This window comes from Apodemus sylvaticus, chromosome 1, assembly GCF_947179515.1.
Source record: "Apodemus sylvaticus chromosome 1, mApoSyl1.1, whole genome shotgun sequence".
Lineage (NCBI taxonomy): Eukaryota > Metazoa > Chordata > Mammalia > Rodentia > Muridae > Apodemus > Apodemus sylvaticus.
This window is the reverse complement of record NC_067472.1, coordinates 59080025-59101768: the sequence shown is the minus strand read 5'-3', so window position 1 is coordinate 59101768 and position 21744 is coordinate 59080025. Positions and strand designations below refer to the sequence as shown.

At 49.5% G+C, this 21744-nt stretch overlaps 1 protein-coding gene across 4 annotated transcripts in view; it reads left to right on the top strand.

Moving 5' to 3' along the window:
* Positions 1-21076: 21076 nt before the first annotated feature.
* Positions 21077-21744, top strand: part of Chka (choline kinase alpha) — a 45138-nt gene continuing 44470 nt past the window's right edge. For 3 of the 4 annotated variants that reach the window (XM_052194064.1, XM_052194054.1, XM_052194046.1), the window contains exon 1: positions 21079-21699. In XM_052194064.1, the coding sequence (XP_052050024.1) occupies positions 21362-21699 (338 nt within the window). In that variant the 5' untranslated portion in view covers positions 21079-21361. Of the gene's footprint in view, positions 21700-21744 lie in introns of all 4 variants that reach the window. The other variant, XR_007979686.1, reaches the window with a different exon arrangement.

Here is a 21744-nt window from a genome sequence, read left to right as displayed (position 1 = left end):
TCTCTCCCAGAAAGAGGGTGGGGAGGCATTTATCTCCAAAGAAACTGCTGTATGACGTTTGGGGGTCCCACATCTCCACTTCCTGAGGCTGGAATTACAGAAGAGACACCGTGTTCACTTGGCACTATTTGCGGTTTTTGGGTTCCTTGAGTGGCATTTCCAACAATGAGCCATCTCCCCTTATTTTATTCTTGGATAAGAGATCAACAAAGTAGAGTCACCAGGTGGTGGTGGCACTCACTTTAATCCCAGCACTCAAGAGACAGAGGCAAGAGAATCTCTTGTGTTTAAAGTCAGCCATAAGCCGGGCAGTGGTGGCGCACGCCTTTAATCCCAGCACTTGAGAAGCAGAGGCAGGCAGATTTCTGAATTCGAGGCCAGCCTGGTCTACAGAGTGAGTTCCAGGACAGCCAGGGCTACACAGAGAAACCCTGTCTCAAAAAAACAAAACAACAACAACAAAAAAGTCAGCCAGAGAGATTTCCAGGACAGCCAGGAATACACAGAGAAACCCTGTCTTGAAAAAACAAACAAAAAACAAAACAAAAAAAGAAAAGAGAAAGAACCTAGAATCATCCTCTCCAGACCTCGACTACCCATAATAAATGGGAAACTGGGAGAAGTGTGTGGCACTGGGAGAAGAAGGCACAGTTCTATGAGGTAGGCTGGGGGGAGCATGAACCAAAGTGACCCGATAAGAAAGCAACACACAGACACATGGGAATGACCTATTTTGCAAGTGAATTTCAAAATAAAAGCAATTTTTAAGAAACACTCATTGTTTTCTACTTGTCTTCCATGGGCTCAGTGGGGCCAGGGGCAGCTTGTCCAAAGGTCAGCATGCAGATAAAGCAGGGTGAGTGACCCATCCCTCAGTCAAATACAGCTGAGAAAGAAGCCTGAAAAGTGGGGGAGGCACACTGGGTGCCCTTGGCATCATCTGGGAGGGCACAGCTGCTGCTGCCCTTAGAGGTGGAACCCTTTGTTATCTGCCACCCCCTAGAACACCAGCAGCCCAGGGCCAGCAGAGAGATGCAGGGGATGTGTGCAGAGTCCTGGAGATAAGGATAGACAGGCTGTCAGGAGAGAAGGTCAGCAGTTGGAGCCCAGCTTGGGGTCCTCGGGAGACTGGGTGACAGAGTTTGAGTCCCAGCACCCACATGGCCATCCTCAACCACCTATTACTTCAATTTCAGAGGATCCAACACTCTCCCTTGGCCTTTTCAGTCACTGCACACATGTGGTGCACATACATACTTATATGCAGGCAAAACATCCTTTCACATAAAATAAAAATAAAAATAAAAAAAAACTTTAATGAATTAAGTAAACAGTATTTAAAAATAAATAAGTCCAGTACACCAAACAAAGAAAAAAGTGTACACAGCAGAAAGATGTGTGGCTTTGTGTGCCCAGACAAGCCGGGAGGTCACACAGCCTCCTGTGACCTAGTTTCTAAGTCTATCCGTCCCAGCCCCAGCCCCAGCCTCAGGGCCACCAGTCATGGGAGCCTGCTCCTGCCACGGCCTGACCCAGGGAAGAAGTAACTCAGGAGGCCTCGCTGGGCGAAGGGCTGAATGCAGAAGCCCTTCCAGCCTGTAGATTCTATCTGCCCGGCTGAGTGGGCCAGGCAAGTGGCTTAGACCCAGGCTGTCCTTTCCCCTTCCTATCTGACAGCCTGAGCCACCCACTCTATGCCAGCGTGGCAGGCAGTGCCAGGCAAGTGGCCAGGTCAGTAGGAGGAAGCTGCTATTGACATGTGACAGCTATGTTTGCTTACCTAGGGCCACCCACCAGAAGAGTTAATATTCAACTCCCTCTAGACCCTGGAGCTGCAGCAGGGTCTAAGTGTGCTAACAGAGACGTGAGTCAGCTCTTGCCTTATAGAATGTGTGCCTCAAAGCCCACATAGATCTCTCCTGGGTTCCTTATCTCTGTTTCTCGAAGAAACCTGGCCCAGTTGTCACTCTGCCCACAGGCTCTACTTCATGGGCCTCCGGAGGACCTGAGGCCCAAGGAGCTCTGTGGGGCCCTGGCGGGTTGGGGTATGAAGTGTGGTGCAGGTGGAAGTAGGTATCGCACACAGGGCTGAGGTGTGATCAAAACGGGCTTTCTACCTGCTTTTCTCTGACTCAGACCCTCTCAGCATCATTTCTGAGCCCTTCCCCCTCCCACACTCCATGTCTCTCAAATGCACTCACTTCCTTTCACTTAGTTGTGATTTCACAAGATACCCAGAGTCCTTTGGGCCTGGCTAGGGCTTGACCCAGGGATGCCTGTGTGCGTTGGTATACATACATACCTCCAGCAACCCCAGCTACCACAGTGTCTCAGCAACATAACCTGGTAGGGCTCAGAAAGGCCTGAAGTTAAAGGCCTTATAGCAACATGGTTAAGAGCCCGGTACCTGTCATTGTCCCTCTGTTCCAGGGAGGCAGTTGCTCAGAAAGCCACACTGAGTAAGGGACCTCACCTAGGACCCGTTCTAAACTATTGAATCCCAGCAGAGGAGAGACTGGAAGTGACCAGCAGTTTGCTCTGTGTTGGGCCCCGGGTATAACCTGCTCGCTTCACTCTGCCACTGTCACAACCCTGGTGCCTGAGAAAGCACTGTCGGAGGATGTGGACGCAGTGTCCTCTGCTGGACCACCTCTCCACACAAAGATGTGTCACTCCTGGAATTTCACAGCCTTCAACCCAGCATCATCCAAACGCAAGGAACCTTCTGGGCCTGCCTCTGTTTACAGCCAATAAACATAGAGAGGGAAAGTAAACTGAGGCGAAGGGAGGGTGTGCAGCAAGCAGGGGCCGAGCCTGTGGGGAGCCCCTCTAGCCTTGCCCCAATCCTTTCCCTGAAGTGGGAAACAGGGAGCGTGCTTCTTCACTGGTGAAGCTGCAGTGAGTGTGGCAGGCACCAGGTCATGGCCCTCCAGGCCTCAGTCACTAGGTCAGGTAACTAGGAGGCAGGAGAGGTGAAGGATGTGATTGCCACATGACTTCTGAAGGCCTCTATGTCTGCTGGACGGATGGAACCCAATCAGATGGGCTGACTTTGGACTGGGCTTCAGGGACTGCAGAGAACTGTTGTCCCACATACACCCTGCTTCTGACTATAAAGCCACAATGGCCCGAGGCTGCCAGCAGGTGTATGCAGGTGCTTCTGGGCATGTTTTTGTGTGTGTGTGTGTGTGTGTGTATCTGAACATATCTGTTGACATTTGGAGTCTTCTTCTATCACTATCTACCTTTTTAGATTTTTCTAAGATTTATTTATTTTTATTTTATGTGTATGGGCATTTTATCTACATGTGTGTCTGTGTACCATGTATGTACAGCACCAGGAAGTCAGAAGAGGATGTTAGCTCCCTCAGGATTTGTTGTACAGGGTTGTGAGCCTCCATGTGGGTGCTGGGAACCCAGCTCAGGTCTCTACAAGTGCAAGTGCTCTTAACCACTGTTCCATCTCTCCAGTCCCCCAACCTTACATTTTGAGTAACCTCTCACTGCACCTGGAGTTCTTGCTTTTGTCTGGGCCAGATGTCCAGTGAGCTCCAGGAATCGACCTATGTCTACAATCCCCCACCCCCAGAGCTGGTATTACAAGCATGCATGACACAGCGACACACCCAGCTTTTTATGGGGTTCTGGAGATCTGAACTCAAGCCCTCATACTTGTTTGATAAACACTTTATCTACTGAGCCATCTACGCAGGTTCTAGCCGGTAAAATGTATTATCTTACTCTGTATCAGTACTGTGGGCTGAGTCCAAGCCCTCAGGCAGTAGCCTGTTCCACTACAGAGCCACATCCAGTCCTAGGCTGTTGGTTTTGCTTTTGTGCGTCCCTGTGGTTTCAGATGTGAAATGGGTGTTTTCGCTTCCAGGTGGGGCTGAAATGAGATGGTTCTCAGCACAGTGTCCGACATCTGATTTCCTGGTCGAGGTGGGAGAGACAGGTGGCCAGGGAGATTTCTCATTCACAAGGAAGGAGATGAACTGTCCCTTCCTCGGGAGGACAGTGCTTTTTATCTGTCTCTTGGACTCAGCTCCAGAATAGCCCCTTACCCTTAGTTGAAACCTCTACCAAGCTGGTAAAGAACAGACTAACCACAGTTAGCGGGGCTGAGAAATGGTGAGTGGGCTCCATCTCTGCTTCTCTCTGGGGTTCTGGTTCCTGGGCTCTTCTCTTCCTCCTCCGGTCACACCAACATTCTCCTCAATGTGGTTTGAGACAGACAGGCCTTCCCACCTACTTGACTTTGCACAAGGGCTGGCCAGTTGGAGGGCTGGGAAGCATTATTTAGTTAGACTCCATGATTAGGCCAAGGTTGAACAGATAACCAGGATGAACTAATCAGATATGACCTTGGGACTTTAGAAGGGGCTGGGGGAAGCAGAGCCCTCTCCTACTAGGGCCATCTGCTTCTCAGCATTGAGCCTTGAACACCACACAGGGGAAACCCTTCAACTGTATCCCACAAGCAGCCCTGGTGCTGGGATTCAGCAGCTTGAGGTGAGCCACAGGCAAGCCTGGATATTGGTTGTCTGTGTGGCTCAGAGCCAGGCACTGTCTAGTCCCAAAGCTCCATCAACCGTGGGCTATGGCCCTGTCCTATGGAGCACACATGCTCGCAAGGCCTGGGTGAGAGGCATGGCCTGGGTGAGAGGCATGGACTGAGGGCTGCTGATGTTCCCTCATAGAAAGAGGGAATAGTGGGCTGGAGATGGCTCAGTGGTTAAGAGCACTGACTGCTCTTCCGAAGGTCCTGGGTTCAAATCCCAACAACCACAGGGTGGCTCACAACCATCTGTAACCATCTTGGGTTTTCCACAAGAGCAGCCAGTGTTCTTAGCCACTGAGTCATCTCTCCAGCCCTGACTTGTCCTTTTTATTAGAGCTTTATTATAATTAGTAATAAATACTAACGCCATCCACAGGCAGACAGCAGCATGGCAGGGGAGGTTCAGAGGGATCAGGTCCATATGACAGACTGTGTGGTTCCTTCTTTAGGGTTCCAGAGAAATAGGAAAAGTGAAGAAAGTTGAAAAGTTTTTTTTTTTTGGGGGGGTGGGGTGGGCACGGTTGTTGTTAGAGTAGCCAGGGGGCATTTAGTTGAAGAATGTCAGATGATGCCTTCACCAGGGATTCATGGGCCAGGAAGGCAAGTATAGAGAGAAACTTCTTTAGTCATGCTAAAGTCAAGTCAAGACTGACTTACTGTCAGTGCAGTGTCTTATCATAGTTCGACCAATGTGGAGGAGCTTTACACATGTGGTCACCCAGGCTACCATCTTAGCTTCTAGCTTTAGGAAGAGGTCTAGTGACTCTCCCTATCCTTCCTTCCTTCCTTCCTTCCTTCCTTCCTTCCTTCCTTCCTTCCTTCCTTCCTTTCTTTCTTTCTTTCTTCCTTTATTTATTTATTTATTTATTTATTTATTTATTTATTTATTATATGTAAGTACAATGTAGCTGTCTTCAGACACTCCAGAAGAGGGCATCAGATCTCATTACAAATGGTTGTGAGCCACCATGCGGTTGCTGGGAATTGAACTCAGGACCTCTGGAAGAGCAGTCGGTGCTCTCAACCACTGAGTCATCTCTCCAGCCCCCTCCTTAGTGTTTTTTAAATGGCAATCCATCTCAGTGTCACCTTTGAGCCTTAAACTAGAATATTTCAGAAGGATGCTGATGATTTAGGGTAATGACCCACAGGAAGATCCACCGTGCCAGAGGTCACAGACATAGTGTCACGTCTGCAAAGGCCGACACTTGTGTCTGCCATCACCTGTCCCCAGCCTTCCAGGGATTAGACAAGAACCTGTTGTTAACAGGCTATAACCAGAACACTACTGCAGGGGGTACTGGGAAATGTTCACTGGCTTCCGGGCCTGCAATAGCAGGCCACCACAGAGACAGTTGAGTTCCTAGCAGATCCTCTGGCTCTGCAAAGTCTATAAAGGTCTTCTACTACCCTGGCATGTGCATGTACAATGGCATGTTCTATGCAACCCTTGGAGTCCTGGACAGGTGGCCAAATTCTCCTGTATCTGTCTGGTTATCTGGAAAATTGGAATGACGAAGTGCCTCTCTACAGGGCAGAGTGAGGCTGGTGTTTACTGTGTATGGCGAGCTGAGCACAGGCCCTGGTGCCTGTGAATGCCTAGCTCTGATGGCTGAATGACCACAGTGCTCTGGCCAGCAGCCTCAACCGCTTTGTTTAGCTGCCCCATTTCTAATGCCCTTTCTGTAAAGTGGAATTCTCCGCTGTGCTGGCCTAGGGGAATGAGGACCTGTCAGTCAGATTTTGGATGGTGCAACTAAATGGTAGCAAAGAACAGGCAGGGGGAAGCAAGGCCTATCTGGCTCGTGCTCTCAGAGATCTCCGCTCCCTTCAGCCCTGCTGTTTCTGAAGGCAGAAGAGTGTCAGGGACACTGTTTCTCACTTTATAGTAGCCAGGAATCAGAGGGAGAGGGGACAGAGTCAGAAAAAGATAAAGCCCCTGAGGACCTTGTCCCAGTGACCTACATCCTCCAGATAGTTCCAACATTGTGTCAGAGGTGCAGACAAAAGTCTCAGCATGTAATCTCTGGGGGACATTTCACAAGGAAACTCCAACAGGAACAGAGATTCGTTCTTCCATTCCTACTGGAACCAGGACCATGACGAAAGGACGCTCTTTCTTGTGCCACAGATGCAGTGGTCTACACTCCTGCTGCTGTGGTTTGGGCAGGGACCATCCCCAGGACAGTGCTCAGAGGGAGAGTCTCTGTGAAGGGCCTGGATCTTTGCTGGTTTAGGTTTGGTTTGGTTTTTGAGGCATGCTCTCACAGAGCCCAGGCTGACCTGGGGCTCACTGACTGAGCTCCGGCTGCTTCTGCCTCCTAAGCGCCAGGATGAAAGGCGTGTGCCGCCATCCAAGCCCTGTGCTTCCCTTTTAACTTGAAGAACAGTTTGTATTTTGCCTCATAGTTTCAGAGGGTCCAGTCCTTCAGGGCTGGGAGCACAGAGCCATCAGCACCATGGCAACCGAGAAGCAGAGGAAAAGGCTAGGGTAAGATGTTGGTGGATATGGCGCTCTCCTGTGGGGCCTACTGCGCCTCCTTGTAAGGTTTGTTTTTTTGGGGGGGGGGTGTTTTGTTTTTTTTTTTCCCGAGATAGGGTTTCTCTGTGTAGCCCTGGCTGTCCTGGAACTCACTCTGTAGACCAGGCTGGCCACAAACTCAGAAATCCACCTGCCTCTGCCTCCCAAGTGCTAGGATTAAAGGTGTGCGCCACCACCGCTCAGCTTCCTTGTAAGTTTTAAATCTCTGGCATTTTGTCCCCTGAGAACAAGCTGACTAATACATGGTGTGCAGCAACAGGAAAGTATTGGGACACATCAAGGTAATACCAGCACCAGGCATGTGGCACACGTGGGCCTCTGTGAGTCACAGGCCAGCTAAAGTGAGACCCTGTCTTGAAGACAAGGCAGTGCAAAAGGAAGCCATAAAATAAAATTAGTTTTAACTAGTTATAATACGTACTCTAGAATTCTTACTCAGCCTTATTAATTAAAGAATTTAGAGCAAAGAACTCAAGAAGGTAGACTTCAGAGAGCCAAATAACCCCATTAAAAATGGGGAACAGAGCTAAACAAAGAATTTTCACCTGAGGAATATCGAATGGTGGAGAAGCACCTAAAGAAATGTTCAATATCTTTAGTCATCAGGGAAATGCAAATCAAAATGATCCTGAGATTTCACCTCACAGTAGTCAGAATGGCTAAGATCAAAAAATCAGGAGAAAACAGGTGCTGGTGAGGATGTGGAGAAAGAGGAACACTCCTCCACTGCTGGTGGGGTTGCAAGGCTGGTACAACCACTCTGGAAATCAGTCTTGCAGTTCCTCAGAAAACTGGGCATGATACTTCCGGAGGACCCCGCTATACCACTCCCAGGCATATACCCAGAGGATTCCCTAGCATGTAATAAGGATACATGCTCCACCATGTTCATAGTAGCCCTATTTATAATAGCCAGAAGCTGGAAAGAACCCAGATGTCCCTCAACGGAGGAATGGATACAGAAAATGTGGTATATATACGCAATAGAGTACTATTCAGTCATTAAAAACAATGAATTCATAAAATTCTTAGATAAATGGATGGAACTGGAAAATATCATCCTAAGTGAGGTAACCCAGTCTCAAAAGAACACTCATGGTATGCACTCACTGATAAGTGGATATTAGCCTAGAAGCTTGGAATATCCAAGACACAATTCACATATCAAATGATGTCCAAGAAGAAGGGAGGAGTGGCCTCTGGTTCTGGAAAGGCTCAGTGTAGCAGTGTAGGGGAATATCAGAACAGGGAAGTGGGAAGGGGTGGATTGGGAAACGGGAGGGAAGAGGGCTTATAGGACTTTCTCGGGGAGGGGGATCCAGGAAAGGGGAAATTATTTGAAATGTAAATAAAGAATATATCGAATAAAACAAAAGAAGAATTTAGAGCAGGGCAGCTCTTGGGAGGCAGAGGCAGGTGGATTTTTGAGTTGAGGCCAGCCTGGTCTACAGAGTGAGTTCCAGGACAGCCAGGGCTACACAGAGAAACCCTGTCTCCAAAAACAAAAATAAAAAACAAACAAACAAACAAAAAAAGAATTTAGAGGGGCTGGAGAGATGGCTCAGTGGTTGAGAGCACTGACTGTTCTTCCAGAGATCCTGAGTCCAATTCCCAGCAACCACGGAGTGGCTCACATCCACCTGTAATGGGATCTGATGCTCTCTTCTGTCATGCAGACAGAGCACTCGTATACATTATATAAATAAATAAATAGTTAAAAAAAAGAGTTAGAAATGAACTTAGATGTTCAAGGACAAGTTTACTAGTGTTTGAGAGAGAAACACCTTAGACACCAGAGTAGGCAAGCTTTGAATCTTGGCAGCTACATGGAGAAAGAAGATGGAGAAGAGGAAGGGAGAAAGCCATGTTGTAAGCAGCCACGTGAACGGGGGCGGGTCGGGTGGGGTGGGATGGGATGGGGTGGGGTGGGGTGGTGACTTCAGAGGAAGTGTGAGGAAGCCCAGAGCATCAGGGAAAGCTTGCTTAGATGTTGAGAAAAGACTGGAAGGAAGAAAAGGAAGGGTGAGGCTTCTGGGAAGAGGGTCCATGATCTTACTAAGGGGATAATTACTCTTGCCTTCCAGAGGAGCGGATTCCTAGCTAGGTGACTGACAGGCCCAGCAGGATTAAGTCCTAAGAGATGAAGCAACAGCATGTAATGTTCCTTTTGGAACAGAATGCCAGGTCTTCACTCTGAGGCCAGAGGGAGATTCCATTCTTTTGAGGAAATAACTTTCCCTTAACCTGTATAGAGCCTTGCTATTCATCCAAAGTAGTTTCTGAAACTATTGTAACACACACTCCTTGAGAGGACAGACCCAAGGAGATGGGCTGAAACTGGGGAAAATATAGAACCCGTCTATACACAAGTCCAAAGCTGTGCACCAGAAGGGACCAGTTTCTGGAACAGAGTTTCAACCACACCTTTGCTTAAAGCTACAGGCAAGGTACTCATTTAGGAGGAAATTAGAAACCAGGAGCTCCCTTGTAGCATACTTGGCCAGAGAAATAAGGACATTTTCTGCTTCTCCCTCCTGTCCTCAACTGATGAAGACAGGGAAGGGGTAGAGGAGAAGGGAGACACTTCGGCACAGGTCAGGTTTGCCAGGTGGGTGTGGCAGAGGAAAGAACCCCGTGTCACAGCTGCTGTAACAAGGAGCCTCCTTGCTGATGGCTGAATGTCGCAGACCTCTACTTTGGCTCACCTGGAATTCCTGCCTGCAGGTGCTCTTCTGAGCGGTGACTCCATGAAGCTCATTCTGGTCATCTTGGCTGCCTGGGCCCCCTAGGAAGGGAAAGATTAGGGAAAGCACAATAGATCTTAACCCTGAAGAGGCTTGTGTCGCCTCTCTCTATTAGCCCATTCTGATGGTGGGCATGTTCCCCTCTATGGGATAAGCACCTGGGTTCTCAGGACTGGCAATTCTTTTGGCCCTTTACCACCTTCATTGGTACCTGACATCAAACTCAGGATCTCATGCAGGCATGTGAGCCCAGCACTCTAGCACCCAGCTATGCCTTCCCTCCATGTCTGTTGACATTAGTCAGATTCAAGAGGAATTTGCTGATCTGCCAGGACAGAGAAGTGACCCACATAGGAAGCCACCTGAAATGAGAAAGCCTAGCTCACTGCAGACTAGGAGGGGGGGACAGTCTCCTGGCAGTCTCAGAAAGGAGAAATGCACCCAGAGAGCAAAAGTCCCTACAGCATCTCAGCCAGGAAGGACAAGAGTGTTTTTCAGAATGAAATGAGGATGTGAGGAGGATAAATGGAGTCAGTGTGGGGTGCACACCTGTAACCCAAAATATTCAGTAGTCACAATCTGGAGAACTGCTGCAAAGTGGAGGAAGGGTCAGTCAGGCTACATGGAAAAATCCTCAACCCACCCTCAACCCACCCCCAACCCCCAATCCTGAAAAAGAAGAGAAGTGGAGAGTGGAGAAGAGGCAAAGAATCCTAGCCAAGGAGCTACCTAAGGTCAAAGAGCAGTTTTGATGGACCAAAGTGGAGGGCTTCAAACATCGGGCCTGGGGATACCTCTGACGGATGAGCACAGCCAGACACAGTGGTGGGGCTCAGCGGAAGAGAGGATAACGTAAGGTATCAAGTGAACAGGCTGGGTCCTGCCTGGAAAATGACCTTGAGTTCCGGGTCCTCCAGTCTCCCAGTGGCAGGGATCCTTGGGTAATTATGCACACCACCTGGCTCAGTCTATTCTTTGAAACACTTACAATGCATAGGTACTGAGACAGAAAAATGGACTGAGGGTCCACAGGGAAGTGATTTGGTTCACCGTAAGAATGATCGGGATGGGGAAGAGGCTGACAGGTGTTCTTGTTCAGCCAGGGGGGCTTCTTCAGCCTCTGGAGATGGACGAAGGCTAGCCCGCAGCACACTGCAGGAACCTTTGTTCCGATAAAACAAGCTGCTTATGAGCAGACACTCTTTCCCACCTTTTTGATGCAAGGCTGTTAGCCTCATCAGCACCGTAAGCGTATGCTCTAACAGCAAAGGCCACGTGGTTAGTCCCGCTCCTGGGTGCTGAAACCACTCGATTTGACTCCACCCCTCACAGAGACTACGCCCACAGCTATAGCCTCGCCCCCATGACCTCCAGCTCTCAGGTGTCCACTCTACAAGATTTCACCAGAATGACTGGCAGGGAGTCTGGAATCCGGTTAGACTGGATTCTCCCTGCCACCCTGCTGGCTTTGGAATTCAGCCACTTCAGTGAAACCGGGGAGAATGAGTCAGCCCTGCCGGACAAAGTAGCCTCCTCTTCCCTTCCCCCATTTCCTGTGTCCATCTTCCCCCTTCTACCTTTCGGTCTAAGACGCTGGGGACAAGCCAAGGTCACACAGAGTGAGCGACGGCTCTGCTAACTCTTTTACCTGCTTCCTTGTATGACTCTAAGAGTTTTTGAGAACAGGACTTGGGTCGATTAGAAGTCTCCCCACATCCAAAGCATCGAAGATTAGTATCCTTGAGATGTCACATGGGAGCTTACCCGCGATGACAACTCAAATATAGTTTATAGCTAATTGAAAGTCCTTATTCCGGCTGGCTGGGACTACACCCAAGTACTCAGGTAGCCAGAGCACAGCAAAAACCATTTCCTGGAATCTTGGCTGTTTGAGGGGGTTCTGTACATACAAGTAGTTCTTCTAACAGAAGCAAATGTAAGTTAGCTAGGACATCCTGACCTTGGCTTCCTAGAATAGAGTTGGGTAATCTTCCATGGGATTCTCCATCGAGGAGATCAGATTCTAGTTAAACCTGAAATGCCTCAGGAAGAATATAAGGTGGAGGAATCACTGCCGGGTCAAAGAGAAAGGAGATGTGCCCATGGTGGGCCATGGTATCCTGGGTAAGTAATCTCTGCCTCCTGCTTACCCTAAGCCTCAGCCTGCCTATCTGTACAGAGGGTCCTCTGCAGTGGAAGGGCCATCTCAAGGGCACCAGGCTGAAGTTGGACTTCTAGTGACCATGGCTTACCAAGAGAAAAGAGTCCAGCTCCTGAACTCAGGTTTTTCCATTCCCAGGCTGGAAATCTAGTCTTTCATTTTGACTTCACAGTATCTGGAACCTTTTTCTTTTTACATTATATCTATTTAATGTGATTGTGTGTGTGTGTGTGTGTACCATGGTGTGCGTGTGAAAGTTGAAAGACAATTTGTAGGAATTGGTTCTCATCCTCCACCACGTGGGTTCTGGGGAAGAACTCAGGTCAGCTGATTTGGTGGCATTGTCACCCAAGGAGTCATCACACTAGCACCGGAGTCTTCTTAAGCAGTACACTTGCTCTGTACCCAAAGGTACACAAAGGTAGTGTGAGCCGACACAGTCATTCAACAGACTTTCATCTGACTAGGCCATCGGCGCCCACTCCAGAGGACTCAGGGTTTACCTCTCCAGGGATCCCTTTACTGCTCAGGATTTGTAAGCAGGAGCCTTCTGTGCTGTTGGATTTAGCTTTGCAGTGTCATTTCTCAATACAGGGAATTAAAATGCCACCAAGATGCAGTGTTTGAAGGACTTACTAGCTCTAAGCCTCAGGTGGGTTGAGGAGCTCTGAGTTGGAGAGTTGATGTGTAACAGACTCATGGAAGCCTCTCTGATCAGGAGCCACATACCTAATCCACAGGCTTCTGTCCTTCCAGGCTGGAGAGGGACTGATCCTTGATGGACTCTTCCATCCCCAAGTTTCTCCCTTCCCATTGTATAAAACTTCAAGATCCCCCACGTCATGCTGTACAGTCTCTGATTCTGCAGAGACACAGTGGTCCTGATTTTTTTCTTTTTTCCTTTCTTTAAAAAAAGAATTTATTTATTTATTATATGTAAGTACACTGTAGCTGTCTTCAGACACCCCAGAAGAGGGCATCAGATCTCATTATGGATGGTTGTGAGCCACCATGTGGTTGCTGGGAATTGAACTCAGGACCTCTGAAAGAGCAGTGAGTGCTCTTAACCACTGAGCCATCTTTCCAGTCCCCTGATTTTTTTCTTTCCTTTTCTTTTTTTTTTAAAAAGATTTATTTATTTTATATATGAGTACACTGTAGATGTTTACAGACACACCAGAAGAGGGCATCAGATTCCATTACAGATGGTTGTGAGCCACCATGTGGTTGCTGGGAATTGAACTCAGGGCCTCTGGAAGAGCAGTCAGTTCTATTAACTGCTGAGTCATCTCTCCAACCCCTGATTTTTTTCAAAACAGGATTTCTCTGTGTAGTAGTCTCAGTCTCAGCTGCACTGGAACTCTCTCTGCCACCAGGCTGGCCTTGAACTCAGAGATCTGCCTGCCTCTGCTTCCTGAAAGCGCTGGGGTTAAAGGTGTGCACTACCACCACCTGGCTTCAATTCAGATTTAAAGAGTAATTCTGCTTCTGAAATAGTTGTCTACTCTCTTTTGTTTTCCAAGTTGCTGCCCTCAATTCCAATTAACAACGGTAAGCATGAAAGATGCTTTCTGAGCCACATACTGAAGGCACACAGATCCATTACTATCTTAAACTGATTCAATTAAGACCATTATTGTCCACGAAGGCTTTATATATGTGAAACCCATTTGCCCATGTTCAGGGTTTGGTGGTTCACACCTGCAGGATGAAGGAGCCAGGAGGACCAAGAGTCAAAGGTTAGCCTTAGCTGCATGAGTATATGACCAGTCCAATCTAAATGACACACTGTAACAAAAGAAAACGAGACAAAAGATGTTCAATTTGTTTAGTTTAAGCTGTTCTAGTATGTCCTAGTTATAACCCTGTTCATCCATCTGCATTTGAAGGTGCCAGGAACCCCAAAGAATGGAAAAGTGTCCTGGCTCAGTCTGTCAGAAGGCCACGTGGCCAGGGGTTCTACAGGCTTTGCTCCTGGCTGATACTGGGGATCAGCTGCTACAGGGCCTCTTAACAGACCACAGCCAGCCCCTGCCAGCCTCCAGGGATCCTGCAGAAAATAAGCAGTTGGGGATAGCTAGAGTATCTGAAGCCCTGGCCCTGCATCCAGTCCCTTCAGGGCATGTTTCCAACAGCCTATGTAGTAGGAGCAGTTTTCTCACCTGGGGCTGAGGAGCATTTGACTCAGAAAGTCACGCCTGTGACCCTAACACTCAGTGGGCACAAGCTGAAGAGCTGCTACAGGGTGGTGAGTCAGTCAGGGCTATGAACCCTGTCTCACCCCTTATCCACCCCTGAACCCCTTAGTCCTGCAAAAGAAAAAATAGAAATGGAGACTTCAAAAGGGTCAGAGAATCCATCTAAGGAAGGAGATGCCTGGAGGAGAGATTTCCTCATCAGAAGTCACACAGCTCATGGAAATATGAAGGGTTAGAGGAGTGCTTGCCCCGGCCGCTAGACTTCTGGGCGTACATTCTTGGAGTTCTTTAGCCCTTGGCCCCAGCTGAGGGTGCTGCAATTGTACGTATGGCAGAGGCCGTCAAATAAAATCATACTTGGGCTCAGAAAGCCTCGGGAGCTGCTGGTGTGCAACCTGAAGGCTCAGCAAAGGGTCTCACTCCGTCACTCTGTCTGGCACTGTAATCTAATCCCGAGCATATGGTATTCCAGCCTATTGGCCTCTCTGTGTTCTCATCAATATTTGAAGGCTCAGAACTGGCGCAGTGCCTGGTTCTGTGTGAACCTGGTAGCCTGGCCAGAGCTCTGTTCCTCAGGCCCTCGGGAACCCTCTGTGCCAAGTGTCTATGACTTGTTGGACTAGAAATGCAGGAAAGAAAGATAAGGATCCTCGAAGGAGTCCTGGTGAGGCCCCAGGATCTGTTGGCCTTGGGCGAGTTTCACCACCAGTGAGATGCTCTTGTGGTCTGGGAGACAAGTGCTACATAGACTCAACTTTGGCTTGTTGGAAGAAAAGCCCTCCTACAGATTCACAGAGCACTTTCTGGTTTTCCTTTTTGAGTGTGTGTGTGTGTGTGTGTGTGTGTGTGATGAACATCAGCTGTCATTCTCAATCAATTTCCACTTTGTTTGTTGTATGAGATGTGGCCTGCCTCTGAACCTGGAAGCTTATCCACTCCCCTAGGCTAGCTCCAGGCATCTTCCAGTCTTCTCCATCCTGTAGCACTGGCTAGAATTGTCGACTGGCATGCCTTGTACCTAACCTTTTAAATGGGTGCTATGGCTCCCGGCTCAAGTTCTCACCACAGGTCGCACTTTGCTGACTGGGCCATTACCTCAGGCCAGCCTCCACCTTCAATTATTTATTCATTCATTTATTCATTCATTCATTCATTCATTCATTTATTTATTTATTTATTTATTTATTTATTGTGGTTTTGGGGGTCAGCATGGGGCAAGATGATTCTCTGTGCTAGGAATAGAACACAAGGCCTATGACTGCTAGACTGGGCAGACACTCTAACTCTGACACATATTTCCACCATTCCCTCCCCAAAATCCTTTTTGGGGCCTTGCAGGTAGAATTGCTGATAGAGGAAAAGCCCGTGTTTAGGTGGACTCTGTGTATTTCTACAGTCCCGGTCTTCCCAAAGACAGTAGGAACACCAGTCTGGCTCTTTGTTTGGACAGAAGCAGCAGCCACAGAACTGTGAGACATGGTGCAGAGACTCAGTCCCCCTCCCTGCCTCCCACGGCCCATCAACCACTTAATGCACAGTCTTCAGAATTCAGCACCCACCACAGCTCTGGAAACACTTCTTTGGTCCTTTTGTTCCAAAAGAAAAGGTGAAGCTTCCGCCAAGCCCTGGTCACTTGTGCACAGGCACTGACACTTTGGTAAGCAGATGACACACTGCGCTGTATACTGTCCACGTCTCTTCTTACACACCATTTCTGCCTTGGCCACAAGATGCTACAACTGTATTCATTATTCATCTTGGAACACTGGTCTTAGGAGAGAGGCTGAACCAGTAGCATATTGCAGGCAACAGTAGCCATGTTTCCTGCACACCATGAGCTAGCAGGTGTCCCTCTGTTCAGTTCTCTGGACCACCCGGCATACCTGGTGATCTAGTCCCTATTTCACAGCTGAAGAAACTGAGGCTGGGCCAAAAGAATTCACAGCTAGATTCATTCAGCAAGTATTGCTAAGGGTTGACAAACACTAGGGCTCCTTTGCTTTCTCAGTGGCTCCAGTCTGGTGGGAAGACAATACACAACCACCAGGGGCGAGGAGAGGAGGTAGGGTGGGCACTTTGCCCATCTAGATTAGAGCAGGAGCCAGAAGATCTGCTTCCTGTACCCATTCTGCCAAGCCCTCTGGTGGGCACATAGATGCTACAGAGATGTGTGGAAAATGGCCCCTACCTTGTACTTAGAGAGCGACTTTAACCTGGCTTAGAGCTCGTAAACGGCCCAGTTCCTGCAGGTGCTGGACACTTGGGTTCTTTCCACTTTTTGTCAATAATAGATGTGGCAATGGGATATTTCATGCATGGGAAATTTTGTTTCTGAGAACTTCTCCTTTTTAACCCTAAAACATGTTTATTTATTTACATACTTGTTTTTTGTGGCGGAGGCATGTGAGAGCTATAGTGTGTATATGTGGGTCGGGGGACAGACAATCTGTGGGAGTTGATTTTCTCCTTCCACCATGTGTGTCCTGGGTGGAACGCAGGGCTTTAGGCTTGGAGGCATGTGCCTCTGCCGAGCCACTTTGCTCATCCCTGTCCTTGTGTTGTTGAGATGGGTCTTATGTAGTCCAGGATGACCTCAGATTTGACAGGAGCATGGTGGCCTTGAATTCCAGATCCTGCTGCCTCTACCTTCCAAGTGCCAGGGATTACAGCTATGTGGCACTACTCCTGGTTTCTGGAAACTGTTTTTTGTTTGTTTGTTTGTTTTATTATTTATTTTTATTTGTTCATTTATTTTTTTGAGACAGGGCTTCTCTATGTAACCTTGGCTATTCTGGAACTCATTCTGTAGACCAGGCTGGCCTTGAACTCAGAGATCTGCCTGCCTCTACTTCCATAGTCCTGGGATTAAAGATATGCACCTCTATTTTTTAATTAAAAAATTTTTTTATTGGTGTATGTGAGGCATGTGATGTGCTTGGGAAAGTCAGAAGACAAATTTGGGGAGTTGGCTCTCTCTTTCCACTGTGAGTTCCAGGGACAGAATTCAGTTCTTCAGGATTGGTTCCAAGTGATTTTACCAACTGAGCCATTTCCTTGGCCCAGCTAATATTTTCCCCTGGGACAGAGTTTTTCAGCTCAAGGGTTATGAATGTACTTAAAAATATTGCATAAACTCTGAAATATTCTGCCAGGTGAATGCCTTCTCAGACTCTTAAAGGTTCCCAAATGCACCCCAGGAATGCTGTCCAATGTCTATGGACACAGTTACCTTTTTATGCAAGCCTATTTTTTTTCCAGTATTAATCTGTGTCAAGTTCAGGGTGGAATTGATCACTCTGGTGCCTAAGATGCGTTAGGGTTTTGTTGGTTTTGTTTTGTATTTGAGACAGTGTTTGTCTGTGTAACCTTGACTGTCCTGAGACTTGCTCTATAGACCAGACTGACCTTGAACTCACAGCTTCCTGCCTCTGCCTCCCAAGTGCTGGAACTAAAGGCATGCGCCAGCATTGTCTAGCTGCATTAGGGTTTTTATTGCAGCAATGAATACCAAGACCACAAGCAACTTGGAGAGGAAAGGGGTTTTTCATCTTACAACTCAGGTCTCCCTCTATCACTGAGAAAGCCAGGTTGGGAACTCAGGGCAGGAACTAAAGCAGAGATCATGGAGGAGTGCTGCTTACTGGCTTGCTCTCCTGGTTTGTTCAGCTTTATGAACAACCCAGGACCACCTGCCCAGGGGTGGCTGCCCAGAGTTGGCTGAACTCTGCCATGTCAATCGTTAATCAAGAAAAATGCTCACGGTATGCCTACAGGCCAGTTTTATAAAGGCATTTTACTAAGTTTCCTCTTCTCAAATGACTTGTTTGTGATTTTAACAAGGAAATTTACTGCAACCCTTTATCCCTGCCACGAGCTAGGCTATTGTCATTTGACAGAGAGGGATACGCTTAGGCCACAGTAAGTCACCTGCTTGAAAGCAGATGCCAAGGAAGTAAAACGGGCAAGATTTGTACCCAGGCTGCCAGGCTCCAAGGCTGAACCTCTCCCTTGCTGTGATATGCAGGCTCTAGAGGGGAAACTTGTGCCTCCAGAGCAACCTTGTGACAGGAGTGTAGAACTTGGTTCACCCTGGCCTTCTTCAAAGTAGGCACCTGCGTGTGGCATAGGTCCATCACAGGAGCTCCACCTAACTACAGAACTGCCACAGATGCTAGTAACAGGGACCTATCCTAGAGCCAGTCCTTGCTGTCCAGGCAGGCAAAGCTGGTTCCAGCCACGTGGCTCTAGTTGATTGGACTAGGCCTGGGCACTTGACTCAAGGGCACTGAGTCTCAGTCTGGCTACACATGACAGGACAGACAGACAGGAGTTAGATGCATCAGCTCCTCAGGCCCACATCCCTTTTTGTGATTTGGAAAGCTTGGAATGACAGAGGGTAGAAACTGCTTAAGTGGCCCTGAATCAACCCCATAGCCTCATTACCTAGGTTTAGATCCAGGCTATCATTTCCTAGTTGTGTGGTCTTGGGTGAGTTCTGCTCTGTGTTTGTGTGGGTGGGTGGGGGGTGGGCTGTGTGTGAGTGCACATGTGGGTGTGTCTTCACATGTGTGGAGAGACGAGCAGGCATTCTCAGGTGATATTCAAGTGTTGTCTGTCTTGTTCTTTGAGACAGGGTCTCTTCCTAGCCTGGAGTTGGCTAGGTTGGCTGCTAGTGAGCCCCAGAAATGCGCCTGACTCTGCCTCCCCAGCTCTAGGACAATAAGCACATGCTACCACACCCAGCGGTTTTCTTTTTATTGTTGTTTTGGGTTTTTTTGTTTGTTTTTGAGACAGGGTTTCATCTGTGTAGCACTGTCATCCCGCAACTTGCTCTGTAGACCAGTCAGATCTCAAACTCAGAGATTCACCTGCCTCTGCTGAGTACTGGGATTAAAGGCATATGCTAGCATTGCCCGGCCTCCTTATTTGCTTGAAGCTATGATGAAAGTGACAGATTCATTAAGGCAATTTCATAAATGCCGTTAAGGTTTCCCCCTCTCATATGTGTGTGTAGTCTAGATAGAGTTTTACTCTGGCTAGAATTTTTATGCGGGTCACATATGTTCATGCCCTTCCCAAGTTTTGACTACTGGGAGCCTTTCCGACCCTTTCACTGGAGTGACCTCTTACTGCCCACGGAAGCTGTGCTCCCAGGAAGGCGCCTTGTGGGTTCTCAAAGTCTAAACCAGAAGAGGTCAGAGAAAAAGCTACTGCAAATTACAGAGCTCGCCTCTCATGTCTGGAGCAGCTCCCCCCTCAGCCAGCTCTCCAACATTCCTCAGAGATTATGGGGACCAGCATGAGGACAAAGGGCCAGTCCCCTTCGAAGGCCAGTGACACGGCCCCACCTCCACGTGGGCTGGTGTTTTCAAAGTCCTCCGTTTCCTTATCTAAAGGCCTTCCTGAATGGAGACCTTGATTTCTTAGCCTTTCTAGCATCCAGTGGTACTCCTAGGCCAGGCCTCCTTTTTTTCCCCTACTTCTCTGGGGTTCAACTCCAGGCCTAGCTCCACGGGATCTTCCAAGGTCTCCTTTCATTTGCACTTTTGTTTTCAGACAGGGTCTCCCTATGGAACTTGGACTGCCCTGAAACTTACTGTGTACACTAGGCTGGTCTTCAACCCACAGAGATCCACCTGCCTCTGCCCCTCAAGTGCTGGGATTAGAAGCGTGTGCCATTACACCCAGATAATTTGCACTCTTTTGTTCAGTATGATCATTTTTCGGAGAGTAAGTCCAGATAAGAACCTACTGTTTTTGAAGAATTTTTGGCTTCCAGCAGACTGAAAACCCACAAAGAAGCCATTTTCTGCGTGCTGGGCTCTGGATTTCCTAGACCTTTGGCAGCTGGGGAAACCTTTCTTCCTAGTTATACCCCACAACACAGACCTGTAGTTTTTTATTGTTTATAACCTCAATTACTTCCTGGAAGGACTGAATGATGAGACCAAAGAATGAGACAATGTGTGGGCATACGGCGTAGGGGCCTTGGCCCCCTTCCATGCCCTAGGGCAAAGGTACGTTAGTCATGGTCACGCGACTGGACAGCCGGGAAGGGGGTGGTGGTGCAGATGACAGCGTCCACAAAGCCAGGAATCGCGAATCAAGCACCTTTGGCCAGCATTTCTGGCGGCTGTTGAGGCCAGGCTGTTAGGAAGATATATTGAGAATCTAGCTGACATCCTCAGCACCACGGACAGGGAAACTGAGGCAGCAAGCTTGTAGAGGGAGGCTTCTCTCTGAGCAGAGAGCGCAGCCAGCTGGCAAGTGGGTGTGTGGCCTTGACCCAGTCTCTTTTTGATATTAGAACTGCAGATGGATAATGCCTCCGGCCGGGAGTTGTATCAGGCATGGATGCATCTCCAACAGCGCCTGGGCACTGCTGTAAAAACGTACCCACGGAGCTCCTTCAGGAGCTGCCTGGCCCCAAGGTCACGCGGAAAGAGCAGCCAGCCTCCAAGACACCAATTTCCTGTTAGCTCCTGCAAAGCCCCCGGGGCCTTTCAAATCGCCACTTTCAGACCTGGGGGCCTCAAAGCAAAGTTTCCCTTTCAACGCCCACTCTAAGGTCTGCCAAAGCTGCCCCGGCCTCGCCTCTCCTGCCCTAAGAGGCCCGAGTCCGCAAAGGCGCCACCTTGTGAGGGCAGGCAACCGAGGTAGCCGGTCTTTCCAGGACCCTCGCGACCCCCAGACAAGGCCCCGCCCCCGGTGCGCCGGCCCCTCTCTCACCGTGGGCTCACCGCCTGAGGCGAGGAGGGGCAGTGCCGCAACCAATGGGAAAGCCGCGTGGCGAGGGTGGCGGCGGTTGTGATGCGCCACAGTGTCCAATCAGCGGTGAGCGCGGGGGCGGGCCGTGACGCTGGGCTCTCCGCGTGCGGCGCTGTAAAGGAGCGAGCGCCGCGGCCCACTATAGCAGTCGCCCGCCGTCAGCCTCCCGCGCTCCTCTCTCGTTACCGCTGCCTGACGTCCATTGCTGCCTCTCCCCTCCATCGCCGACGTCGCCTCCCCGCGCGCTCCCACAACCGCCGCCCGGCCGGTCAGTGAAGCCGGCGAGCCATTCCCCTGGCCGGCCCCCAGAGGCGGGCATCCAGCCGGACCCTGAGTGTGGCCCTCTTGTGCTGTGGCCGCCCGCGCCTTCTCGGCCGCTTATCCAGCATGAAAACCAAGTTCTGCACCGGGGGCGAGGCCGAGCCGTCGCCGCTCGGGCTGCTGCTGAGCTGCGGTGGCAGCGCTGCCCCGACGCCCGGCGTTGGGCAGCAACGCGACGCCGCAGGCGAGCTGGAGTCCAAGCAGCTTGGTGGCCGGTCTCAACCTCTCGCGCTGCCGCCGCCGCCGCCACCGCCCCTGCCGCTACCCCCGCCGCCATCACCGCCGCTAGCGGACGAACAACCCGAGCCCCGGACGCGGCGCAGGGCCTACCTGTGGTGCAAGGAATTCCTGCCCGGAGCCTGGCGGGGCCTTCGCGAGGACCAGTTCCACATCAGTGTCATCAGGTCGGTGGCTGCGGCATCGCGCGGGGGGTGGGGGGGTTAGGCGGG